The following is a 24,790-nucleotide window of genomic DNA, read 5'->3' as shown; positions in this document are numbered from 1 at the left end:
TACGTGTGAAGCGAATAAAAGAGTTGTAGGCAGAAGCCGGCAGAACTCACCTGAAATCTATAACGATCGTAGGAGCGTCGTCCACAGGCTTCGTCTGTCGGTGCCACTGGGATCCGTCATGCGCTGCCATCTTGCTCAGGCAAGTTCACTCCGAAACGAAGCTTACTGCAGAGACTTCTCCGTCCGGAGGCTGCTTTTCCCAAACACTGAGTGACACTGCTTCAGCCAGTCACGACAAGAGGAAGCCGACGACACGATACTACGCCACGAATGCAAGCACGGAAGGAAAGTCACGCAAAACGATCAGCCATACACGGCAAGAGTGAGCCGACGATACGACACTACGCCACGAATGCATAGCACGAAGAAAGTCACGCAAAACGATCACTTGCAATCACGCTTGACGACGCATTATTCTGGCGGACTAAAGAACGACCACAACGAGACGGATCACGAACAATGCCATGTAACGACGCCAAAATGGCTGTCTCGTATTGATGGCTTCGACTTTGGATTAAAGTAGCCTCCACGAACGCCTACATGGTTTCGGTTTTGTTTTGGTGCTATATAACACACATCCATGCATAGTTAAAGCTCTATTGAATAATATCAGGGTGGAGGAGGCGAAGCGTGCCCTGTGTGTGTGTCTGTAAGGGCTGTACGGTGGGAGGGGGCGCAGGTGAACGTGCATCCCCTGCTCTACGGGCTAGGGAGAGTGCGGTGAGACCGTGTGTGCGTGCCTAGTGCTCAACGTTTACTGAGCGATTTGGTGGCCCGCGCGGATTATCGTGAAGATATAGTTTAGCTGTGGCGGGCAGAAATGATGACCACGCGCGCTATAATTCTGGTAGTATTGTCGCCCTTTAGGAGACGCGGTAAAGCGTCGCCTTGATAACCGGTCTGCGCTGTTATCATGCCAGCTTTGCGGCACATGTTTTTACGGCCGTCGAGTTAGATGTGTTCCCGATCGCCAGTGCGTTCAACACCATGCACGTCCATTTCACTAATAAGCGTATGTTTTCTGCCATACATGCTGTCGTAGGAATCTACAAACCTCGCTTGCAAACGTGCGAAGATTCGTAAATTTGTCAGTGCTGCCATTGTTAAACGTTGTCATAACTCTCAATGTTTCGCTTGGGGGCAAGATTTTTTAAGAACCCTGTTTACTTGTAGACGTTTTCGACGCGCTGTTTCAGCAATATCGTAACTGAAGCCATAACACAATACGTGCGTAATTCCACATTTTACGATTCCATGCTATATATTCTCAACCAAAAGTTTTCGGTATACCACAAGCCAAAGCAGCGAACTGTATCTTGGTCGCAGCCAGTGAAGCTTTCTTTTAAAAAAAGACGGAACGGCCGCAAGCGCCCCAAGGCCGTGGAATGCAAGTCATGCTGTGCAAGGACATGAATGTCATGATTTTCGTGTTATGACCTGTCATTTATGTTCGTAATACGGTCATGTTATTCCATACCAATTTTGGTATACATCCGATTAACGAAACGGCCAGGAGAGCACAAAGTCGTAGGCGGCTAGATAGATAGATAAATAGATAGATAGATAGATAGATAGATAGATAGATAGATAGATAGATAGATAGATAGATAGATAGATAGATAGATAGATAGATAGATAGATAGATAGATAGATAGATAGATAGATAGATAGATAGACAGACAGACAGATAGATAGATAGACAGACAGACAGACAGACAGACAGACAGACAGACAGACAGACAGACAGACAGACAGACAGACAGACAGACAGATAGATAGATAGATAGATAGATAGATAGATAGATAGATAGATAGATAGATAGATAGATAGATAGATAGTTAGATAGATAGATAGATAGATAGATAGATAGATACGCTCAAACTCGCAGAAGTTGCTAAGAAATGCTTCGCATTTAAAAAACCCACCCTGTATATGCAGAACCATCACTGACTCCCTTGGAGCAAGGGAGTCATCTATTTCATTCAGGAGCGTCGACCAGAGCATTGTGACTCCCCTTACAAAAAAAGGTGGTCATCGGCTGCCACAAAGAGAGTCAAGCAGACGTGACTCCCTTTTGACTCTTTTTTTTAAGAGTGTAAGAAGAGCACTCAACAGTGGTACCCGAAGTGGCGAACCGATTACTATGTTTTGTAATAAGAGGCTTGTCAACATCATATATTATTCCTGTCGGATATTTTTTCACGAGATGTCTGAGAGGTTACCAGCTGTTCTATGTGACCATGGAAGTGCTGAAAGTGGACTTGCGGGGCGGACGACCACGCCATGGAAGTCTGCAAAGTTTTCATCAGAAAGCTCTTACGAACGCTTCTTGCCAACTGGGCAGGAAATGTTAATATGTCTGTTGAGCGTCTCGTACGCTTGGCGCAAAAGCCTCTGGCCAGGAAAGTGCTGCGCCTGTGATTCCAATAACACAGTGATACCTTTTTCACGCACGTGCAATAAAGCAATTATGACTCCCCTGATGTTCACAATGCTTTTGTTCCTAAGGTGTGGGCAACAGTCATTCCGGAAATACAACGGCACCTGTCAATGAGCGACTCTCCTGTTGATAAAATAACTGTAGCACAAACATACATTATCGAGGGTGAACAGCGCAACGGCAACAAAAGAGAGAAAACGTGACGCGAAAAATCGCAACCCGCACGAGCAACCACTTCAGATAAAACTAACACTTGCTATATTTAGGTTGAAGCATCGCCGGCGCACATTCGATAGGACGATTACCAATATAGTTAACGCTATAGCAAGTTTATTGTAACCCTTTAAAAACTAACAAGCGCATAGCAGCTGCGCTGTCAAGCCGCGATCCGCCGCAATAATTCCGGCGCTCTTGCTTTCGGTCCGACTCCCCCACTGGTGGCGCCGCGGCGGCAGCCAGGAGGACTAGGCGCGCGACGCAGTATTCGCTCCACGCGGCAGGCCGCACCGTGTGATACATCGCGCGGGCGTGTGTGTCTCTGTGTGCGTGTGTAACAGCACACATTAATAAGTAGGCACTTAGTGGTTGAAGTGCGCACTAGGGACTGGATTTCGCTATCGCGTTCAACTCTTAAAGGCGAAGCTTAAGGGTCCCCCAATTTTTTTATCATTGCTTCATCGGAACTCTTCAAACTTGTAAACAAGATGGCGAAAGATGAAAAGGACGACAGCAGCCGCAACCGAGTTTTTGATTAGATTTACTTATTAACTCCTCTCTCGGCAGTGGTCGTAATTTTCTCGATTGTTTCTAAGGTGCTGACGAGCTTCTGTACAAGGTGTGTCTTCTGTAACACTAACGCATCGCCCGAAACAATGTGAAATCTTCATGTTCTAAATATGGGGCACGAAGGCTCAGTGTTTTTCGGAGCTCTAAATCATTGCATGCTGAACGAGAGCCGTTCTGCGTGTGTCGGACTCCGATGTCTTGTTTTTCTGTGCAATAAACCAGCCTGGATTTGTTTGCTAATTTGCAGGGGAATGCAATGAAGAGATTGCATATAATAGACCTGAATATGTTTGCTACGCTATATGAATGGTGCGTGATGGAGCTAGAAGGTAATGATGAATTGCATATCTAGTAGCTTGTTCTTGCACGCATGGGCGAAAATATTTGCGCCGCAGCAAAGGAGGATTCCGCAATTTATTAAGCTACTGCATCTTACAGAAAGTACAAGAATGGGACATAGGCCACTCATGCGCATTCTAGAGCTGTGTATCACGAGTGTAACTTGCTTTTGAACGTTTCGGACGAAAGCAAGCAGGTTGAAAGGGTCGGTGACATTTTATCTTTGCAGTATTTGCACGTATTACTAATGTAGAATTAAATGGCAGTCTACAAGTGCACCACATTGCGCTTTACAACCACTGAGCCCTGGTGGAAATATATGGGACATGACGCTATTTTTCTAGTACACTAATTAGTTGCTCAGATCGCATTACATTCGGGCTTTTAGGTTGCAGTAAAGCACCACGTAGAAGAAAGAAAATTTTGCATGTTGAAAAAAAAAAATCTGGGCTGAAAGGGATTAGCTCTGCAGTGATCGCAAAAACTTGAAGCGGACGTTTTGCTAGCATCAGTGACAGTAACAGTTTATATGTGCTGCTCCAAAATTCTACGTTTGGCTTCGAATGCGCACGGGTGCATTGTTTTTGAACGTATACGTTTTGTTATTCAGTTAGCGCCAACGCCATTCGAAACGAAACAAGTAGGTGCGAAATATCTTAGGACCTTTGGCAATATCTACGGAATACAGTTGTAGAAAAAAATGACCACTTCAAAAGGATAGAAAGATCAAAAACGGGTTGTAAATTTTCCTACATTTGCGACAAGGTAACGAAAGTCATTGTTCGTTTGCTCACCTTTGCGATAAGAATAGAGAGCTCCATCTCGGCTATCCTCCTTCCAATGCACATCCGTACACCGGTGCTGAACGGCAGGGAGGCGAAAGGGTGCAGCGCCCAGTTTTTCAGAGCTTCACCTGCCCGGCCGCCGTTAGCTCGAAGCCAGCGCTCTGGGATGAATTCAGAAGCTCTGGTGAAGTTTTCCTCCAGTCTTCCGCTGACGAAAATTTCAGTCCGCAAGATGGTCTGCAAGCAGCGGGCACCCACCGATATGTGAACAACATGTGGCGCTAAACATTTCCTTACTCTTAAGCAATGTCGTGCGAAGGCTATGCACCTTTTGACGCGGAGTCAGAACGAGACAGGCAGAACGAGAGATAAAAAAAACCGGTAGATCCCACGCATTGTGGGAATCGATGTAATGCTAAGCAGCCAGCAAAGAGCTGCATACATCGTCTTTTATTTCATTGAGGAAAATGCGTGTCATGGTTTTCATGTTAACTCCTATTATTTATGTTCGTCACACAGTAACGTCACGCAATACCAACTTCGGGGAAGATCAAGCTAGCGAAACGACCGCCAGCGCGCCATGAGCGTGGCACGTAAGTGATCCTGTACATGACATTTGTGTCATGACTTTCATGTTAACTCATGTTATTTGTGTTCGTCACACAGTCACGTCGCAAGATACCAATTTTGGTCTATATCAAGCTAGCGTAACAGCCGCCACCGCACCATGAGCGTGGCATGTAAATCATGCTGTACATGACATGCGTGTCATGATTTTCATGTTATGACTGATCATTTATGTTCGTCATACAGTCATGTTACGCCATACAAATTTTGGTGTACATTCGATTAACCAAGCGACCAGGAGAGCATAAAGTCGTAGGCGGCTAGATAGATAGATAGATAGATAGATAGATAGATAGATAGATAGATAGATAGATAGATAGATAGATAGATAGATAGATAGATAGATAGATAGATAGATAGATAGATAGATAGATACGCTCAAAGTCGCAGAAGTTCGCTAAGAAATGCTTCGCATTTAAAAGAAAGAAGCTGTTACCGGAACATTTAAGTCAGTTGCAGGAGTGAATAGTTCTGCCATTAGTTAATAAGTATCAATTTTGCGCGATCCTTTGTATGTATAGTTACAAATTGATAATGACTCAATAGGATATCGTTGAAAAAGCAATATAGCTAGAGAGAGAGAGAGACAGAGAGAGAGAATAAACGTCTTTATTTGAGAAGATAGCTTAGGAGAGGCGTCCACAGGCGTCTCTTCGTGGAGTAATCTTTCCTGTCCAGGATGCCGTGAGCTCGGACAACGTCCTGGGCCCTAGAAACATGCATACCTTATCGTCAAGGCTGGGGCTCGCCAAGGCTCTCTCTCAAAGCTCGTTGGTGGGGCAAGGGTTGGAGTGCCAATTTTCTCCAGCCCCCTACCGCATGTTGAAAGGTCCCAGGTGCTCCGCAGAAGCGGTATTGCGGAGAGAATTGATTAGAGGCTATGAGGTGATTTCTGGCTGGGTGTGGAAACGTTTTGACCTATACAGCGCCGAGTAATTTGTCCTGTTCTTCAGGTAATGGCTTGTGTGCGGAAGGATATGTCTTGCGGGTGAGCTAATAACGGTGTGTAAATCATGGTACGTGACTAGAGGATGCATGCGCTCTGGCTCCGATTCCTCGGCGTCGGTTCGGTAGGCTAAATGTCGAGCCACGAGGCTGGCGATCCCGTTACCAGAAATGCCGTGGTGAGCTCGCGGCGGGATGATTACGACTGGTCTCGATTTTTTGGGGTGATGATGATGAGTGTGTGGGTGTGAATCCTGCCGCTAGAGAAGCAGCGACAAGCCTGCTGAGAGTCGGTAATGGAGACTTCTACCTCAGTTTCAGAGAACGAGGGCTATGACCGCTTACTCTGCTTCTTGGGGATTGTTTTGCGGGGTCGATATACTATTTTCGTGCTGGTTATTGTCAATTACGGTGGATGTCACTGCTGCTTGTCCGAGGTAGGACGCCACATCATAGGTGTAGGCTTTGGAGGTATGACAGCAGTGCTGCCAGGTTTGGCTACTTTGCGCCAATTTGGCTACTTTTTGGGGCAGTGGCGGCAGAAAAAAATTACAGCATATCTACGGGTGAATGGTGAAGAGCTTGGGCGAAGCACCTGAAGCAATCATGGTTACACCGTGAAATGTTCAGTGGTTTCGCCCAGCAGTAATCAAAGCGATACGCCGCTTTGATTACTGCTGCGCTCGCTTGGCGGCAGCCTCTCGAGCTCGCACCTCCGGATCCTGCCGACGAGCACGAGACGCAGCGGCCTTCCGCACCTGGCGCTCCTCGTCGTCCATGGTCCACCAAGCAGCACGATCTGGCAAGCGCACTCATCCACGTACGGCGACGATCAAAGAGAATGAGAGATAACGGGCGCACCGGCCAATCTGAGAGCAGCGGCACCTATAACGCCATCTAGCGTGCATTCACCCAACCGCCATATTGCATAGATCTCTATGGGACAGCGCCATCTAGTAGATTGTCACCCAACTGCAGTTTGCATGCATCTCTATGGGACAGCGTCATCTATTGAATGATACGGGAGACGCGACGGCGGCGGAACGCCGGATGGAGCGACGACCGACCAGGTGATGCTATAAGAAACTTCGCCCCTAAAAAACACCTTGTCTGCTTGGCTACCTTTTGGCTACTTTCTTGTTACCTTGATTTCCATGCAATTACCGACATTTGGTTACCTCGTAGCCGCTGCCGCACCGCTATGCGGTGTTAAAACATGGCGGCTAAGGTGTGTTTCGAGCACCCAAAGCTTAACTGTTCACTTGCATTACAGCAAAGGCTTTTAGATGCGTGGTTTGGCCTCGGAGAAACTTTTGCATCGGCCTTCGTTTTGCAGACCACCTATTGCTGAACGCAACTTTAAATCGTAGTTGAAGGTGAAGAGGACATTCGAAACCATTCTGCATCTTGGGTGCTCTGCACTCATCGATATTAGAAATTGAATATAACACGAACTGCTTGTGTCATTTTTAGGATTTGGTGCGAATTGTGACTCTGGAGCATTAACTGTTCAGATTTCGCCATCAGGTAAGACGGGATTGCGAAAATGACTGCATTATATACTTGAATCCGATTATCCCAGCAACTGTCATCTTGAGCACAGTCATACCGTACTCATCTTTATTGTCGCCACAATGGTGTTATTTCTAGTCCTCTTAAGAAAGGTCACGCCAGACGCGTGAAGAGGCTGTCACTGGAGAGTTTTATAGTAGGGTTCGTAGCGTTTGTGTTGCTTCAGTGCGTATGCCTTTTCAGAAATATGACCTGAGTACTTAAGTGGTTAGCGTATGACGTATGCGCAGTGGTTCCAAACGCTAACGCAAATGACAAACGCTAACGAGAAGCTGTGCTTACCCCATTCTAAAACTATTTTTACAAAAGCGCAAGAAACTTTGTCATCCAGCACCGAACCATTGCTAAAGTCGGTAGTTCAAGCTCCAGCCTCACCAGTTTGGATTTTGAAGGATTCATGGAGTATTTATTTAGATTTTCGCCAATAGGCTTTTGCATTCAGTGATATGAATAAAAATTTGCCATTTTTTTCACACACACATGGCTGCTTTTGGCTACTTTTACTACTCTTAGGCTCAAGTTAGTTCTTTAATGGCTGATTTTTCCCCTTTCCTGGTTATTTTTGGTCTTTTCGAGCTGGCAACTCTGCATGACAGTCTACTGCTTGTGAATGGCATGGGCACGGGCCTCCCTTCGCCGCTTGTGGTGCACAGGGCGTATGTTTCCGTAAAGAGGAAGGATGGTGATATTGCTCCAGATGGCATGGGGTAGCCTTGCAGTGTAATTTGGTGGGTGGTTGAACGGTGCGGAGAGCCCCAACTGGAACCAACGTTCCGAGGAGAGAGCTTGTCTTCGTAGGCAGCAGCGCGATCTGATCGCTAGGGGTGAGATCGCAGGACGCGTTATGCTCTCAAAATATGTTCTCGGGCTAGTCAACTCATGTATAATCAAAATATTTAGGAAGTAACCCAAGAAGAAAAATAATTAAGGCTGAAAAGAGCGTAGCTTGCACATGTGTTTGCTTGGAGCAAATAACTGTACCTTCGTAGGAGGAAGGGGCCATGCATGCTTGTGTACTTGCGCAGAATAATAAGGCAAAGAAAACCATGCACGTTTATATAATCACGCTTTCCCGCAGTAGTGACAATGAAGACGCAAACGCAACAGTTACTAGATGAAACGCTTTATTCGGCGAGCTCGTACCCAGTAAAAGAAATACTCAAAGTATACAGCAACACTCGCTGTACAGTGATAACTGCGGTAACTGCGTATGTCAGTCGTCGATAATCTGATCACCGATGGGACGCGTAGTCTGTCATACGTCAGTGTTTGAACCTTCTAACGTAATAGCTGGGGCTTGTGTAAGCTCTAGAATGAACTCGGTTACACGTGTCCTGGGCGTAATCTCAAAAGTCCCTCACCGCCCCGCGTTCACACACGAGGGAGTGTTTTCCTCGTCGCCTGCGCTACCCTTCGTACAGGCCATATCTCCCCGTCTTACACTTATAGCACGTGTACACTTATAGCACGTGTACCATGCCAGAACTAAGCGCTGTTATCTCCGTTTGCGCAGACGAATGCAGAAAATCAAGTGAAATCAGTTGATCGTGCACGATAGTCAAACGAAGCAAGGAAGAACGGATGGGCGGCTGCATGGTAAAGCAGCGCACGAGACGATTCACATCGGATATTTAGCGTTATGAACCAATCGAGAATATGTACTATATATACGTCACGGCAATCACTGTTCTGCGTCACGAAGTGCGCCAGCAAGACGAGAAACGCCAGGAGAGAATATTGCGCTCTTTTTTATGTTTTCAGAGGATGGTTAGGGGCCCTTTAATAGAACTAGTGTACTAGAACAGGGGAGTGCTCGGAACGATCGCACCACCAATGTGCTGAAAGTGAAGCGCAAACAGGGTCCTGTAGTACTCGCCTGTGGTACTCGTCAAAAAGAAGGACGGCAGCTTGCGTTTCTGCGTCGAATACCAGAAGCTCAACCAGACCACAAAGAAGAATGTTTATCCGCCGCCACATGACGAGACGAGGATTTGTACCGTAACCATTTATTTACACATTCATCAGCACCTGTTTGTGTTGTCATTGTACCTGACGGCCATAATCTCAGCCTTGTGGTCGCCGTTGGCGTTTCACAGCGGCGTCTCGAGCACACATTTCCGGATGTCCCTTAGAGGCGCCCAGCCAGCGAACGGTCGAGTGAGGCGCGAGCGGACGGGAGAGTAGGGCGCAGGGAGGAGAGAGAGCGAACGGCGAGAGAAGGAACGGCGAAGCACTGCACCTACCCTCTCCTACACTCTCTCGCACCACATGCTCCGGTTGCTAGGGGCGAGGATAAGCGCGCGCGCCCGCAGCTCTTGCTATGGGAGAGGGAGTGAGAGCGGAGAGATAACACCTGCCGGCACGCGGACAACGCCGGATGCCTTACATAGCCCGACTAAGAAATGCATTCGCATTTAAAAGTTGGTGGAACAAAGAAATCCGGGAAGCGATCGAGAAGCGGCGTGAAGAATCTCGGAATCAAAGAAGGGCAAAAAAGGACAAACGACCGCAGGACGAAATCAACGAAATATGGGAAATATATCTAGAGAAAAAATCCATTGTACAGAAATTGGTCGAGGCAAAAATTAAAGGTGAAAGTGAACGCAGGGTGACAGAGATTCACGAAAAAAAGGAGGCCGCACCTAGGATATTTTGGAGCCACATAAAGGGAAGTCTGTCACAACGCAACAACATATTGTAGATGAAGGAAGCAATCGATTGGAAGGGTACGAAGCACTAGGTTACATCCGAAAGGTAACAGCCGATTCGTTTAAAAAGAGCGTCCAGGAGATTTCCCCGGTGAGTAAAAGTGTGGCGGAGAGAGCAGCCGAGGAAGAGCTAGTACTGGAGAATTTCAACTGGAAAAAGGCTGAAGGAAAAATTCCAAAGCGCACTGCCGTGGGTTTAGATGGGATTCCCGTTAGCCTCATTAACGAACTAGGAAATAGCACTAAAGAAGCACTGCTGAAGCCTGAAGAAAAATGCTTAAAGGACAGGCAAATACCGGATAGTTGGCGAAAAAGTAGAATGAACTTAATCTGTAAAGGCAAGGGAGAAAATGATAACATTCGGTCGTATAGACCACTAACCATTACATCGGTACTATACAGGTTGGCGATGCAAGCAGTAAAAATGATAATAGAAAAGTGGGCAGAACACAACGATATTTTGGGAGAACTACAGAATGAATTTCGAGTCGACAGGCGGTTAGACGATAACCTGTTTGTTCTCACTCAGTGTATAGAAATATCTAAAATAGAAAACAGGCCCTTGTACATGGCTTTTCTAGACATCATTGGGGCGTACGACAACGTTAATCAGGAAATTTTGTGGGATATATTGAAAACAATGGGCATAGGCGACGACTGTATACAGCTTTTGAGGGAGATACACCGAGAAAATACAGTTTGCATAGAATGGGAAGGAATGAGTAGCAAACAGAACGTTAAGATTAGCAAGGGGCTGAGACAGGGATGTCCTTTGTCCCCGCTGTTACTCATGCTGTACATGGTGAATATGGAAAAAGCGCTAGAAAGTAGCTACTTTGCTTTTAATCTGTCACACAAAGAGGGCGGCGTGATGATTGAGCAGAAGCTTCCAGGGTTATTTTATGCTGACGATATTGTCTTATTTGCTGACAGTCGAGAGGATATACAGCAGCTGGCGGATATATGCGGAAGGGAAGGGGAACCTCTAGGACTAGGATTTAGTGTAACAAAATGTGGATTGGTGGTATTCAATGATCCTTGTGATCAGGCGGTGTCAATACAGGGCCAAGAAATACCGAGGGTGAGCCAATACAAGTACCTCGAAGTATAGATAAATGAGGGTGACAGGTACATGTACGTACGGGAAAAAGCCTCGGCAACAAAAGGAAGGAGGAATGCTGCAATAATGAAGCACAGAGTGTTGTGGGGATACTATGGGTACGAGGTGCTTCGAGGACTGTGGAAAGGTGTAATGGTTCCGGGGCTTACTTTTGGGAACTCAGTAGTGTGCATGAGGGCAGAGGTGCAATCGGGAATGGATATAAATCAAAGGACTGTGGGGCGCCTCGCGTTGGGTGCTCACGGGAAGACGACAAATGAGGCTGTAAAGGGCGATATGGGATGGGCAGGTTTTGAGGCGAGGGAGGCTCAGAGGAAAATAAGGTTCGAAGAAAGGCTAAAAACCCGAACACACGTACGCGTTGCAGCGCGTCAGCGCGTGACATTTTGACGCGGCGTCGCGCCCTCTCCCTATGGGGAGAGAGGGCGCGCGGCTACGCGAAGCTGCGCGCCCTCCCTCTCTATCGGGAGAGGGCGTGACGCCGCGTGAGAAAGTCACGCGTTGACGCGCTGCAACGCGTGCGTGTGTTCGGGCCTTAAGGAATATGAAAAAGAGTAGATGTGCAGAGAAGGTGTTCCGTTATTTGTATAGGAAAAGCGTGAACACACAGTAGAGAAAAAGAACTAGGAGGCTCACTAGTAAATATACGGGTGGTATTGTAAGCAGTATGTCAACAAAGAGCGTTAAGCGAAAAGTCAGAGAGGCGGAGAGGATTTACTGCACGGCAGCTATGGAGAAAAAACCGGCTTTGAGTAACTACCGAAATGGCAAAAATGAAATAAGGAGCGAGGCATTTTACGATAATTCAATGGGAAGCGCTTTACTGTTTGAAGCGACATCGGGTTGTCTTACAACGGGTAGTTATAAAGTGAGATTTCTGTAAAGAAGAACAATGCACGTGCTGCGGGGAAGATAAGGAAACGGCGGAGCATGTTCTGATTGAATGTGGAGACATCCACCCAGGTGTACGTTTGGGCACGAGCCTACATGACGCCTTGGCTTTTAGAGACAATGGAAAGCTGAACATACCCGTGATTGAAATAAGAGACGGTTAGAGTGTCGGTGGCAGAAAATTAGAGAGAAAGGACAAAAATAAATATTGGAAAAAAGAATAAGAACATTCCTGGCCTCCTGGCACCGGGGGCCAGGACCACCAAGAAAGAGTGGGACCGAGCTCTACGCAGCTCGGACCTTGAAGCACAGCTCTGGGCTGTCCATCGGACCCGCGACGCGGCGGAGGGGCAAGGCCTCTCTGTCCCGACGTGGGAGCGGCCCGCTGCGCGCTAATCGCGCGTACCGAAGGACTAAAATAAAGTTCTTCATCCATCCATCCATTCTTCCGTAAAGTGCAAAGAACAGAGCTTAAAACTTTTTTTCTGGAGTAAGATAGTTTTAATTGAAATAGAGACACTAGGCCAACACTAAGAACAAGAAGAGTAAAGGTTTTTTTTTTGTCGAGCCTGGTGGCACACTTGTCACCGCCACGTTATAAAGGGGACGCTCATAGCATCCATCCATCCATCCATCCATCCATCTGTTGCAGATGCGTGCTCTGCAAGTTAATCACGCATGCATGCAAGTTAATGCATGCAACTTGCATGCACGCAATGCATGCATGTTAATCGACGGTTGGCTCACGCATGCGCTACCACTATTCTCGATATGCCATGCTTCAAGCATCAGGCGCGTTTCTTCATTTCTATGCCGGTACAACACTGCGCATTCATCGGTTGCAGAAAGCGATAGGAAGAAACGTGTCGTAGGTATACCGTACAGTCATTGCGTATCTCACAGGCTAAAGAAAGTAGGAAGTAGATACGGTGTTAATATTGTTTTCACGGCTGTCAATAAGCTAGGTAAGATTTGTGCCGCTGTGCAGAGCAAGAATGAGCGAGTAAAAGACAAGAAGTGGACCGATATTTGTTTCGTAAAATACACCAACAAATTGACTGATTGCCGTACGAGTGTGGTGTATAAGGTCCCTTTCAGCTGCGGCCGCTTCTACGTAGGACAGACGGGCCGATGCATTAACCAGAGATTGTTGGAACATAAGAGATCGCTAACAGGAGGCTCACCTTCTAATCTATCTTTACATTGTCGAGATTGTAAGTGCACGCCAAAATTCGATGAATGCGCAGTGTTGTACCGGCATAGAAATCAAGAAAAGCGCCTGATGATTGAAGCATGGCATATCGAGAATAGTGGTAGCGCATACGTGAGCCAACCGTCGATTAACTTGCATAAAGATGAAATCAAATGCCTTAACAGTTATCTTACACGTAGACCGCCACTCGTGCCGGATTGATAGGTTCGCCTGTTGCATGGGCATGCGCAGATAAGTTTTCGTGCCTTCTTTCTTTTCAGCCGTTGTGCGTCTCTTCAGTTGTTAGTCGGCGTTTGTGGTGTCCTGACTTTTTTCTTGTGTCCGTGTTTGCACGCCCTGTCTTTTAAAAACGATAGTCTTTCTTGAGGAACTTAAACGCAGAAATTTGGTCTGTCTGTCTGTCTGTCTGTCTGTCTGTCTGTCTGTCTGTCTGTCTGTCTGTCTGTCTGTCTGTCTGTCTGTCTGTCTGTCTGTGTTTGTCTGTGTCACCCGCTTCAGCCACCCGGCCAAAGTTTAACCACTTTCTTACCGCCCAGCCATCTTAAACTGGTACGACTGTTCATACTTGTGAACACTGTCGATCAACAAGTAAATATTACATATCTGAGGCGCAACATCAATACGTAAGTAATAGGTGGTGTGTTCCTTTAGTAGAAAATACGTAGATAAGTAAATTCTAAAAACCCGAATGTTTCTTAGGATGCGCTGAAAATGCTAGTGTTTCTTAGGCTGCGCTGAAAATGCGACGCTATGAGGCAGATGCGGCGGTTCAACGTAGAGGAGGAGGTCTCGTGTAGTACGACCGGCACAAGATTATCGTCTTTCGACGACATTTGCAGCAAAGCACGCAGATACGCGGTCAATTTTTTAGAATGAACGTTCGATTTAGTGCGGCGGCGTACGCTAGGGGGACCGTTGTAATGAAAGGACCACGTAAACCAACAATACAACAAAAGCTTGATGTTTAATATACACGCTGTTTCTCACGTGTTCACTTGATCATATACTGGGCGAATTACTCGGAGTATTCACGGTTTACCGATGATTTTCTCCGGAGCTTCGCCCCACTCAACATCATTCATCCCGTGGATATGCTGTGGATTTTTTTTTCTGTTAAAATGTGAGAAGTGTCCAAACAGGAGACCAATAAATCATTACTGTAAGGGCTGCTTCTGTAGAATGACTTCGGTTAATGACCAAGAATATGAAACTGAGGTGCTTCGCCAGCTATAAAGTTTTCGCCGACATGATGCCCCTTCTGAACAAGATTTATGCCATTGAAATTATAATCGCAGGGAACAACGATGTCCGAGGCATCAATGTGTTTCGTGCACATACGCGTGTACAGGCGCTCTCAGAATAATTCGGAACGCCGGACACGCAGCAGCGCGCCGGCGGAGTATGCGCGCAGAAAAGTAGTACTATGGTCTGCGCGTGCGCGGTCTCCCTAGCAAGCAAACTTTGCTCCGTATTGCACCTAGATTCGCGTTGTGTTGCTACAAAACGGTGCCCTGTGTGTCCCTTAGCGTTTTGATAAAGGGCGCTGGGTGGGTGGTGTCTGAGAGAAGCCGCATGTGCACATGCACGCGCGTTGGAGCAGAGCCGTCGTGCGTGTTCGTGTGCTTGGATGACACTTTTCTTTTGCTACTTTGCTTATTATTTGATCAGATTATTTCCGGTAGGCGACTGTGACTAGCGCTCGCAAAGGACGGTGGTTTCATCTGATGCAACCGTGAACATATCGGAGGCCAGATTGACAAGGAGATACGAATATATTTGGAACACGGTGCAAGAATATTCAGGTGTTGACACTGCGCGCGCCTAGCGGCCAGAAAATGTTCGGTCGTCGGTCCCTTGAGCGGTGCGCCATCTAATGGCTTGAGGCGGAGAGCGCCCGCGAGTAGCCGAATCATGGTGGTGCTGCGTCATCGCCGCAGCGCTCGCCTTGTGATAATGCTAAAGAGCACCTAGCGCTACCCTTTTGGTGCAAGACAACGCCAGTTTAGATGCACTAGGGAGCGAAACTAGCTCGCTAGGGAGGCCGCGCATGCGCACACCGTGCGTGCATTTATCCGCCGGTGCGCACCGCCGGCGAGCGGCTGCATGCTCGGCGTTCCGAATTATTCTGGAAGCGCCTGTACATCGATTCAAAATTGGAATCGCCACTGTCTAGCAGCGGTAGGGCCCACTTTCATATCTTGTGCTGCTCCTTGTTACTTGGTATACCAAACGCGTCTTTTGGTTTTTTTTTTCTTGCAAGCGGAACCGCCCGCCGGCATGCAGAATGTGTTCGGCATCGTCGTCCCACACTCGCACTTCCGCTGTCTCAAAAAGTAACGCAGCAGATGCACAGGAAGCACCACAACCATGAGCTCGTATGGCATCACGCAAGCATTTCGGCACGCGAACGATATCCTCTGTGACACAGCGCCGCCGCGTTGCCGCAGCTTTGGGCAGCGTATGAAGCTGCCCCATAGCGTCACAGCGAAGTTTCTTGACCATAAGAAATGTTAAAGGACTCCGGTTATAGCGAAACATACTTATGATATGTACGTAGTTGCACGCCACGGTGCGACTACGTACATATAATAAGTAGCGGTTGTCGGCGTATACCTCCGGGGCCCTGCAACGGTTGATTACGGCTTGCGGAGCTATAGGAGCGCATATGTATTGTTTATTACGTTATTATGAAAGCATATAGCCAACATTGCAACCACGATTGACGTTGCCCCGACAAGGCGCCTGTTCAGGGTATTTCCCGACGCATTTGCAAGCATTAGAACACTGCACGGGCCGGATTTTACGGCCCGAGCCCGGCCCGGGCCCGCTTCATGAAGCCCGAGCCCAGCCCGGACCCGTGGTTCCAAGCGCGGGCCCGGCCCGGACCCTGGCGTACATGACCGAACCCAGCCCGAGCCCGGCCCGGGCCCGGGCGTACTTGACAGTACCCAGCCCGAGCACGGCCCGGGCCCGTCGTTCCAAGCCCGGGGCCGGCCCGGGCCCGGGCGTTCATTACTAAACTAATGCAGGGCGCGCTTGTTCATGACCAGGCCCGACCCGGGCACGCTAGAGGATATTAGTTGTTGATGATGATTAATAATCATGCCGTGCGCTTTGTAGGGGGCGATCGGACGGAAAATCCGGTGTGTACATGCATCGAAATATTGCTTTGCCCCCGGTGGTAGCTCAGCGGTTAAGATGTTTCGCTGTTACGTCCTAGGACGCGGGTGCGATTCCCGCGGCCACGGCGGCCGCAATTTGATGGGGGCGAAATGCAAGAACACCCGTGTATATACTTATCTTTAGGTGCACGTTAGAGAACTCGAGGTGGTCGAAATTGATCCGGTGGCACTACGGCGTGCCTCGTAATCATATCGTGGTTGTGGCACGTAATACCAAGGAATATAAATGAAATGTACCGTGTGTGTCAACCTCGAATAAAAGACCGAAATCTTCATTCCTCCCATGCGAACAACCGTGATCTGGCCCACTGTTAGTGCTGTTAATATATATATATATATATATATATATATATATATATATATATATATGAGAACTAACAGACAATAATGCCAAGGACAAGGAAAGTATAGGGGATGTTTTTAGTAACAAATGTAAGGTAATTGTGAAGAAAGAAAAGTGGACTAAAAGATAGCTTGCCGCGGGCAGGGACCGAACCTGCGACCTTCGAATAACGCGTCCGATGCTCTACCAACTGAGCTACCGCGGCGGCCATCCCCCCGTCCGCTTTATAGGGTATATGTGTGCATATAAACATGGGAGCCTGCCCGCGGCAAGCTATCTTTTCGTCCACTTTTCTTTCTTCACAATTACCTTACATTTATTACTAAAAACATCCCCTATACTTTCCTTGGCATTATTGTCTGTTAGTTCTCATTAATATTGTGTATAACAAAGAAAACGAGCCCTTGAAATTAACACTTCTTTCCTTCATTCATAGAGAGGGTCTCGTTCTGGCAGACTTGATGCTTTCAGGTAGTATGCGAGGGATTATTGGTCAGCTGCCAGCTCGTATAAGCTCACGTGCTACGTGACGCCAACAGGCAGAAAAAGAGTGTTCCACACTCGCCGTCATGGCTACTGGCGGCGCTGACTGACGCTCCCACGTTTAAATGCACACATATACCCTATAAAGTGGACGGGGGGATGGCCGCCGCGGTAGCTCAGTTGGTAGAGCATCGGACGCGTTATTCAAAGGTCGCAGGTTCGGTCCCTGCCCGCGGCAAGCAACTTTTCGTCCACTTTTCTTTCTTCACAATTACCTTACATTTATTACTAAAAACCTCCCCTATACTTTCCTTGGCATTATTGTCTGTTAGTTCTCATTAATATTGTGTATAACAAAGAAAACGAGCCCTTGAAATTAACACTTCTTTCCTTCATATATACATATATATATATATATATATATATATATATATATAGAATACAAAAGAAAGTCCTGAAGGTCCGGTGCACATGTAGTTGAAGAATTGAAGGAGCACACTTACGAAAATTGCATATTTTTACGCATTTACTTTTCGGTCGTGCCACGGCCGAAACGTTAATGAGTAAAAATATGCAATTTTCGTGAGTGTGCTCCTTCATTTCTTCAACTATATATATATATATATATATATGATCCGGCGTGTTTATAAGGAAACCCACCACGATGTACTTGTTACTTTGACAAAGTCTGGTCCAGCAGATGAAACGTTAGTGAAAATATACAGTGCCAATCTATATCTATACTGGTAAAAAAAAATAGAACTTCAACTGTTTTTCTATTTTTATTGCTAAGCTTTACTAAGAGCCAGCTCTTTGCACGTGTCACTTCAGCTTGGCACAGTATACCAAGCTGGCGTAAGTCGGCTTGGTATACTGTGCCAAGTATATATATATATATATATATATATATATATATATATATATATATATATATATATATATATATATATATATTGTTGAGGCGTTTATTGGACGGTAGTCGCCGACGATATGCAATGGCGACAGTCAAGGCACAAACACGGACTCAGAGCGCGAGCGCGAAGAGCCAAAAGCGACGACCCACTAGAAGGCTATAGAGAGCGCAACCCATTACTCATTAAAGGCTTCGCTACAATTTCCCCGGGTACGAAAAGGGAGCCGTCCGGCGACCTAACAGCTCGTCACTATGAGTGGGTCATAGTAGGCCTTGAGGCGCTCCACGTTGACGATGTCGCGCCCTCGACGGCGCATGTCCGAAGATGGTTCGATGGGTTCGATCACGTAGTTGACCGGGTATGTGCGCTCGACGACCCGGTAGGGGCCTTCGTATTTCGGCAGTAGTTTTGTAGAGAGGCCAGTTGCAGTGCTGGGGACCGAGAGCCATACGAGCGCTCCAGGGAGGAATGTGGACTCAGAAGTGGTGGTTCCACCGCGAATGCTCTTCTGCCGCTCTTGTTCCTGCGTTGTAAACGTCTTGGCAAACTCGCGACACTCTTCCGCAAGCCTGGCTCTGTCAGATATCGGCGCACACTCAGTTGAATCCGGCTTGTATGGGAGTATCCTGTCGATGGTGCGCGACGGGTGCCTTCCGTACAATAGGAAGAAGGGTGAAAAAAATGCGGCAGATCCCACGTACCGTGGGACTCGATGTTATGCGAAGCATTCGCAGGAAAATGGCGGTGTGGTTGTTTTTACATTGAGCGAAACGTTGCGGAATGATACTAGAGAAATGTGCAGATGGCATACGCACACACATATTTTGAAGAGTCCAACGTGTGTTACACAACCAGTTGTTTACAGTGGCTTAATGATGCTAACACCAACATAGGTTTTACCAACAGCAGACGCAGTAACCTGATATGTAGTTCGTATATTCTTCAGCACTCGATAGCGCAAATTCGAATAGGACAATGAACACAGATGCACAGGAGAGGCGCTACTGGCAACTAAGCATTACTCAGAAAAGTTTCCCTATGTATATACACAGCCGAGTGGCACGAGCAGGCTCACTGCACGTACGTCACAGAGTCGCAAATGTTACAGTAGCGTTACAGTTGTTATGCTTATACTTATCCGTTATGACGGAAAACGCACGCACGTTTCACGAAGCCGTGTGCATGTGTGGAAGGCGTTCTTGGCAGCTCTTCTATAAAGTCATGATTACCGTGATCAGGGAGCACCAGCAGCTGGACAGGACTTGTTATTGGATCCGTTAGTGATCACGGCTACAAACGGTCTGAGTAGTGAAATGCGAGGTACAGTAGAGCTGGTGAAAACCGCGGAAGGCTGTTGCGAAGAAATGATGATGCCTCCTGTCCTGGACGTGGCAACGATGTCTTGTGATGCCCTGTACACATCCAAGCCGTCTTTCATGCCGTCTAAGAACCAGGTGTTGTTGGGTTTGATAAATCAATGCTGAAGTCACCGGAAGTCATGAGGCACATTGTCCTCTCAGCAGAGTTATTCTAGGAAGCATTGACCAAGGTTTTTGCGTAATCTACGTGGTTGAACTTGCGGACCACGTGGACGAGTGGATGGTAGCCCAGCATCTTCCAGGGGTGCTCTGTCCTCAGTTTCCTAACTTTCCGTGCGTCCGCCGCTGTGGTGTAGTGGTTAAGGTGCTCGACGGTTGACCCGAAGGTCACGGGTTCGATACCGGCCCCGACAGTCGCATTTCGATGGAGGCGAAATGTTATAAGCTTGTGTACTATGCCATGTCAGTCCACGTTAAAGAATACCAGATGGTCAAAATTCGGGGAGCCCTTACTACGGCGTCTCTCATAGGCATATCGTGGTTTCGGGACGTAAAACCCCAACGATTACTATTATTATCATTGGACAGATTTAGTTGAGCGTCCGCAACAACGTACGGACGCAGCCTACCATGGGAAATGGCTGGCAGGCTGCGTCCGTACGATGTTGCGGACGCCGAAATAAATCTGTCTAATGTCATTCCGTGTCAATGTGTACGTTCGCGGTTACTGCGTTGAATGAGGCTCTGTTATCATCTGTGGCACATACCCGCGTAACATGAACTCTGGTGTGCGGGTATGTCCACACGTGACTGAGGGAAAGGGTTTCATGACGTACGCGACAGGTATTTTGCGTTATTCATGTCGTGACCAGTGAATCGGGTTTTCATACATTCATCCTATGCTGTGCCAATTTTGGTATATTACAACCTATGGAGACGACCAGGAGAGCGCTCAGACGTAGGCGGCTAGATAGATAGATAGATAGATAGATAGATAGATAGATAGATAGATAGATAGATAGATAGATAGATAGATAGATACGTAGATAGAAAGGCCCAAAGTGCGAGAGGTTCGCTAAGAAATGCTTCGCATTTAAAACCAGTTGTGCTTTGAGGGGCGGTATTATAGGCGTAGGTGACGAAGGGCAGAATGGCATCCCAATTTGTGTGATCGGCGGCGACGTACATTGAGAGCATGTCGCCGAGCGTGCGGTTAAAGCGTTCGGTGAGCCCATACGTCTGCGGGTGGTAAGCAGTAGTTTTGCGGTGAACAGCACGGCACTCTTTTAGAATGGCTTCGACGACTTCCGACAAGAAGACACGGCCTCGATCGCTGTGAAGCTCCTGGGGTGGACCGTGACGCAGCATGAATCGGTGTAGCAGGAAGGAGGCAACATCGCGCGCTGTAGCCGCTGGGAGAGCGGCGGTTTCGGCGCATCGCGTAAGATGGTCAACAGCGACGATGGCCCAGCGGTTACCAGCCGATGTCAGAGGAAGTGGTCCGTACAAGTCGATGCCCACGCGCCCGAACGGACGGTTCGGGCAAGGTAATGGTTGTAGACCGGCGGGTGACACGTGCGTTGAAGGTTTTCGGCGTTGGCAATCGAGGCAGGAGCGAACGAACTTCTGCACGTAGCGGTACATCCCTCGCCAGAAGTATCGTTGTCGAATGCGGTGGTACGTTTTGGATACCCCAGAGTGCGCGCATTGTGGATCAGAGTGGAAAGACTCGCATATTTCAGAACGCAGACTGCGGGGTATCACAGTAGCCACTGGCGGCCGTCGGCGTTGTAATTGCGTCGGTGCAGTAGGTCGTCACGAATGGTGAAATGGTGGGCTTGACGACGCAACGCGCGAGTGGTTGGTGTTGCCGACGGATCAGTGAGCAAGTCTATCAGCGAGGCGATCCATTTATCCTTGCGTTGTTCGGTAGCGATGGTGTGAACGTCGATGGAAGAAACAACATTGTTAGGTACCGAGCAGGGGGCATCGTCGTCAGGCAAGGGGGAGCGCGAGAGGGCGTCGGCGTCAGCATGCTGGCGTCCGTTGCGGTACAGCACGCGAATATCGTAGTCCTGTAGGCGAAGTGCCCAGCGGGCGAGGCGGCCTGAGGGATCCTTCAATGACGACAACCAGCATAGTGCATGATGGTCGGTGATGACATCAAATGGGCGGCCATATAAATAGGGTCGGAACTTTGTAAGGGCCCATATGATCGCCAGGCATTCCTTTTCGGTGACGGTGTAATTGGTCTCGGCTTTAGTAAGCGTACGACTTGCATATGCCACGACATATTCAGGGAATCCTGGTTTGCGCTGCGCAAGGACAGCGCCAAGGCCAACACCGCTGGCGTCTGTGTGTACCTCTGTAGGGGCCGTAGGGTCGTAGTGGCGTAGTATGGGAGGCGACGTCAACAAACGACGGAGCTTTGCGAAAGCGTCGTCGCACTCCGACGACCACGAATGGAGGGGCCCGTTACTTCCGAGGAGCTTCGTCAGCGGTGATATGATAGTCGCAAAGTTTCGAATGAAGCGCCGAAAGTAGGAACACAGTCCTACGAAAGTGTGCAGTTCTTTGACGGACGTAGGTTTCGGGAACTCGGTCACGGCCCGAAGTTTGGCTAGATCGGGGAGAATTCCGTCCTTGGACACGACGTAGCCGAGTATTGTCAGCTGCCGTGCTGCAAATCGGCACTTCTTTAAATTCAGTTGCAGACCAGCGGCGCTGAAACGCGTCAACACATGCCGGAGGCATCATGATTTATGTAGCGCACTGACGGACGACGACAGAGAAAAAGAAGGTGCACAACACGGGCGCTACCTCGCAACTGATTTTATTCGGAAGAACAAGCTAATATAAAGGTGAAGAACAACACAAAAAAAGGACCAGAAAGGCGTTGAAGATGCGTGAGAGCACCCACTTAATATTATTCCTTTTCAGCCATTTGTAAATTGCTTTAAATACTCTTTTTTTCCAAGCGTTGTCGAAATTTGGAACAGCCTAGATGGCTTCTTGCGGGAAAGGCCAAATGAACAGTTTGTGGAAGAATTGCCGAACCACATTTTGTGATGCTTTAATGATGCCTTATTGTACGTCAAGTATCATGCATTGTAACTTGTGTCCCCTCTTCTGCTTTGTATGATTCAATGCTTTGTATGCTTGTAGTTTTTTATTTACTTATGTACCCACTCCTGCTATGTCTCGTTCTATCGAGATAGCAGTATTTGTAAATAAAATAAATAATAAATAAAGAGGCGTTGAAGATGCGTGGAGAAGTCTGGAGCGAAAACAACGACGTCGTCGAGGTAGCACAAGCACGTGTGCCATTTCAGGTTGCGCAGAACAGTATCCATCATGCGCTCGAAGGTGGCGGGCGCATTACACAGCCCAAACGGCATGACGTTGAATTCGTACAAGCCGTCGGGCGTGACAAAGGCGGTCTTCGGTCGAGCGTCATCAGCCATAGGTACCTGCCAGTACCCTGAGCGCAAATCGATAGACGAAAAGAATTCGGCTCCTTGTAGGCTGTCAATCGCGTCGTCTATTCGCGGTAGTGGATACACGTCCTTACGAGTGGTCTTATTGAGTCGTCGGTAGTCCACACAGAACCGCACAGAACCGTCCTTCTTCGCAACAAGTACGACAGGAGACGCCCAGGGGCTGTTAGATGGTCGAATAACATCTCGTCGAAGCATGTCGTCGACTTGCTCGTTGATTACGCGGCGTTCTGTGGGAGATACGCGATATGGACGTTGCTGCAGTGGTGGTTGGGCGCCAGTGTTGATGCGATGCGTAACGGTGGACGTGCGGCCGAGAGAAGTTTGAGCAATATCGAAAGAAGCGCGAAATTCTTCCAAGAGGTCTAGAAGCTGGGAACGCTGGACCGGCGTACGGTTGTCAGCAATGGAAGAAGCAAATACATCAGCGGGCGATGAACCAGACGTGGTAACAGAACTGAGCGTGCCGGAACTGGGGCAGTGCGTGCCATCTGGTTCGTCCATAACCTGTGCGTCTTCGAGGGGTTCCACGCTGCCGAGACATTCTCCTCGCACCAACGTAACACTGTACGGAGATGGGTTAATAACAAAAATTGACGTGCTGCCCTGAGTGACTTGCACGGTCGCGAAGGGCACCAGCAAGCCTTTCCTCGTGCAAACACGGTCGGATGGCGAGAGGAGGGCGAAGGTGTCGGAGAGACTGGCGCAGTAGACGGACACGGCCGTTGACGAGTATGCAGGCAGTTTGGTGTCGTCTTTGACGAGTACCTTGCTCACAGACGATGGACTGTCAGCCGGCGTCAGATCAGAGAATGGTGAGAGCTCTATTTTGGCGGGTGCGCAATGAATCACGGCGTCGTGGTGGGAGAGAAAATCCCATCCTAGGATGACGTCGTGAGAGCATGCTGGAATTATTATCAATTCGACGGCGTACAGAGCATCCTTAAACATGACGCGGGCTGTGCACACCGCTGTAGTGTGAATACTTTGGGCGCTTGCTGTATGGAGGGAGAGCCCGGGAAGTGGCGTCGTCACTTTTCGCAGTAGTCGGCTAAGTTTGGCGTCAATAACGGATACGGCGGCTCCAGTGTCAATAAGGGCAGATGCGCGCACACCGTCCACAAACACGTCTAACACGTTTGATGGGCTTCGCTGAGGGCTTTTGCATTCTGTAAAAACTGCGCGAAAAACGTGGACAAAGGGAGAAACGGACGGCACAGGCGCATTCGCAGTTCGATAGCGTCGCAGCCCTTGCCTCGTGGACTGCGACGACTAGTTTTCCTGGTCACGTATGACCGGCCGTGGCCGCATCGGTGACAGTGATCGGCGTCGTGGTGACGGCGAACGGTGGGTAGATGGAGCTGGGCGAGACGACGGTGACATAGGCGGCGGTGAATCGTAATACGGGCGGCTTGACTGGCTGGGGATGGCTGAGGCTACACGAGGCGGCTGCACGCGATTGCAATAGCGGGCGACATGACCGGCGCAACCACACGCGAAGCAGATCGGGCGGTTGTCAGAAGTGCGCCATCGGTTCGCCGAGGTAGGTCCCATCCATGGAGCAGGACGCGGTGGACGAGGCGTCTGGTGATACGACTGCATGATGGGCTGCATCGGTGGCCTAG

General features: G+C 48.4%; 1 protein-coding gene across 1 annotated transcript in view; it reads right to left on the bottom strand.

Moving 5' to 3' along the window:
- Positions 1 to 24,790, bottom strand: part of LOC119402470 (probable cytochrome P450 301a1, mitochondrial) — a 274,119-nt gene that overhangs the window by 58,006 nt on the left and 191,323 nt on the right. The window contains exon 8 of the mRNA XM_037669626.1: positions 4,361 to 4,588. Within this exon, the coding sequence (XP_037525554.1) occupies positions 4,361 to 4,588 (228 nt within the window). The remainder of the gene's footprint in view (positions 1 to 4,360; positions 4,589 to 24,790) is intronic.

This window comes from Rhipicephalus sanguineus, chromosome 8 (genome assembly GCF_013339695.2).
Source record: "Rhipicephalus sanguineus isolate Rsan-2018 chromosome 8, BIME_Rsan_1.4, whole genome shotgun sequence".
NCBI lineage: Eukaryota > Metazoa > Arthropoda > Arachnida > Ixodida > Ixodidae > Rhipicephalus > Rhipicephalus sanguineus.
The sequence above is the reverse complement of the archived record's forward strand: the minus strand, read 5'-3'. Positions and strand labels throughout refer to the sequence as shown.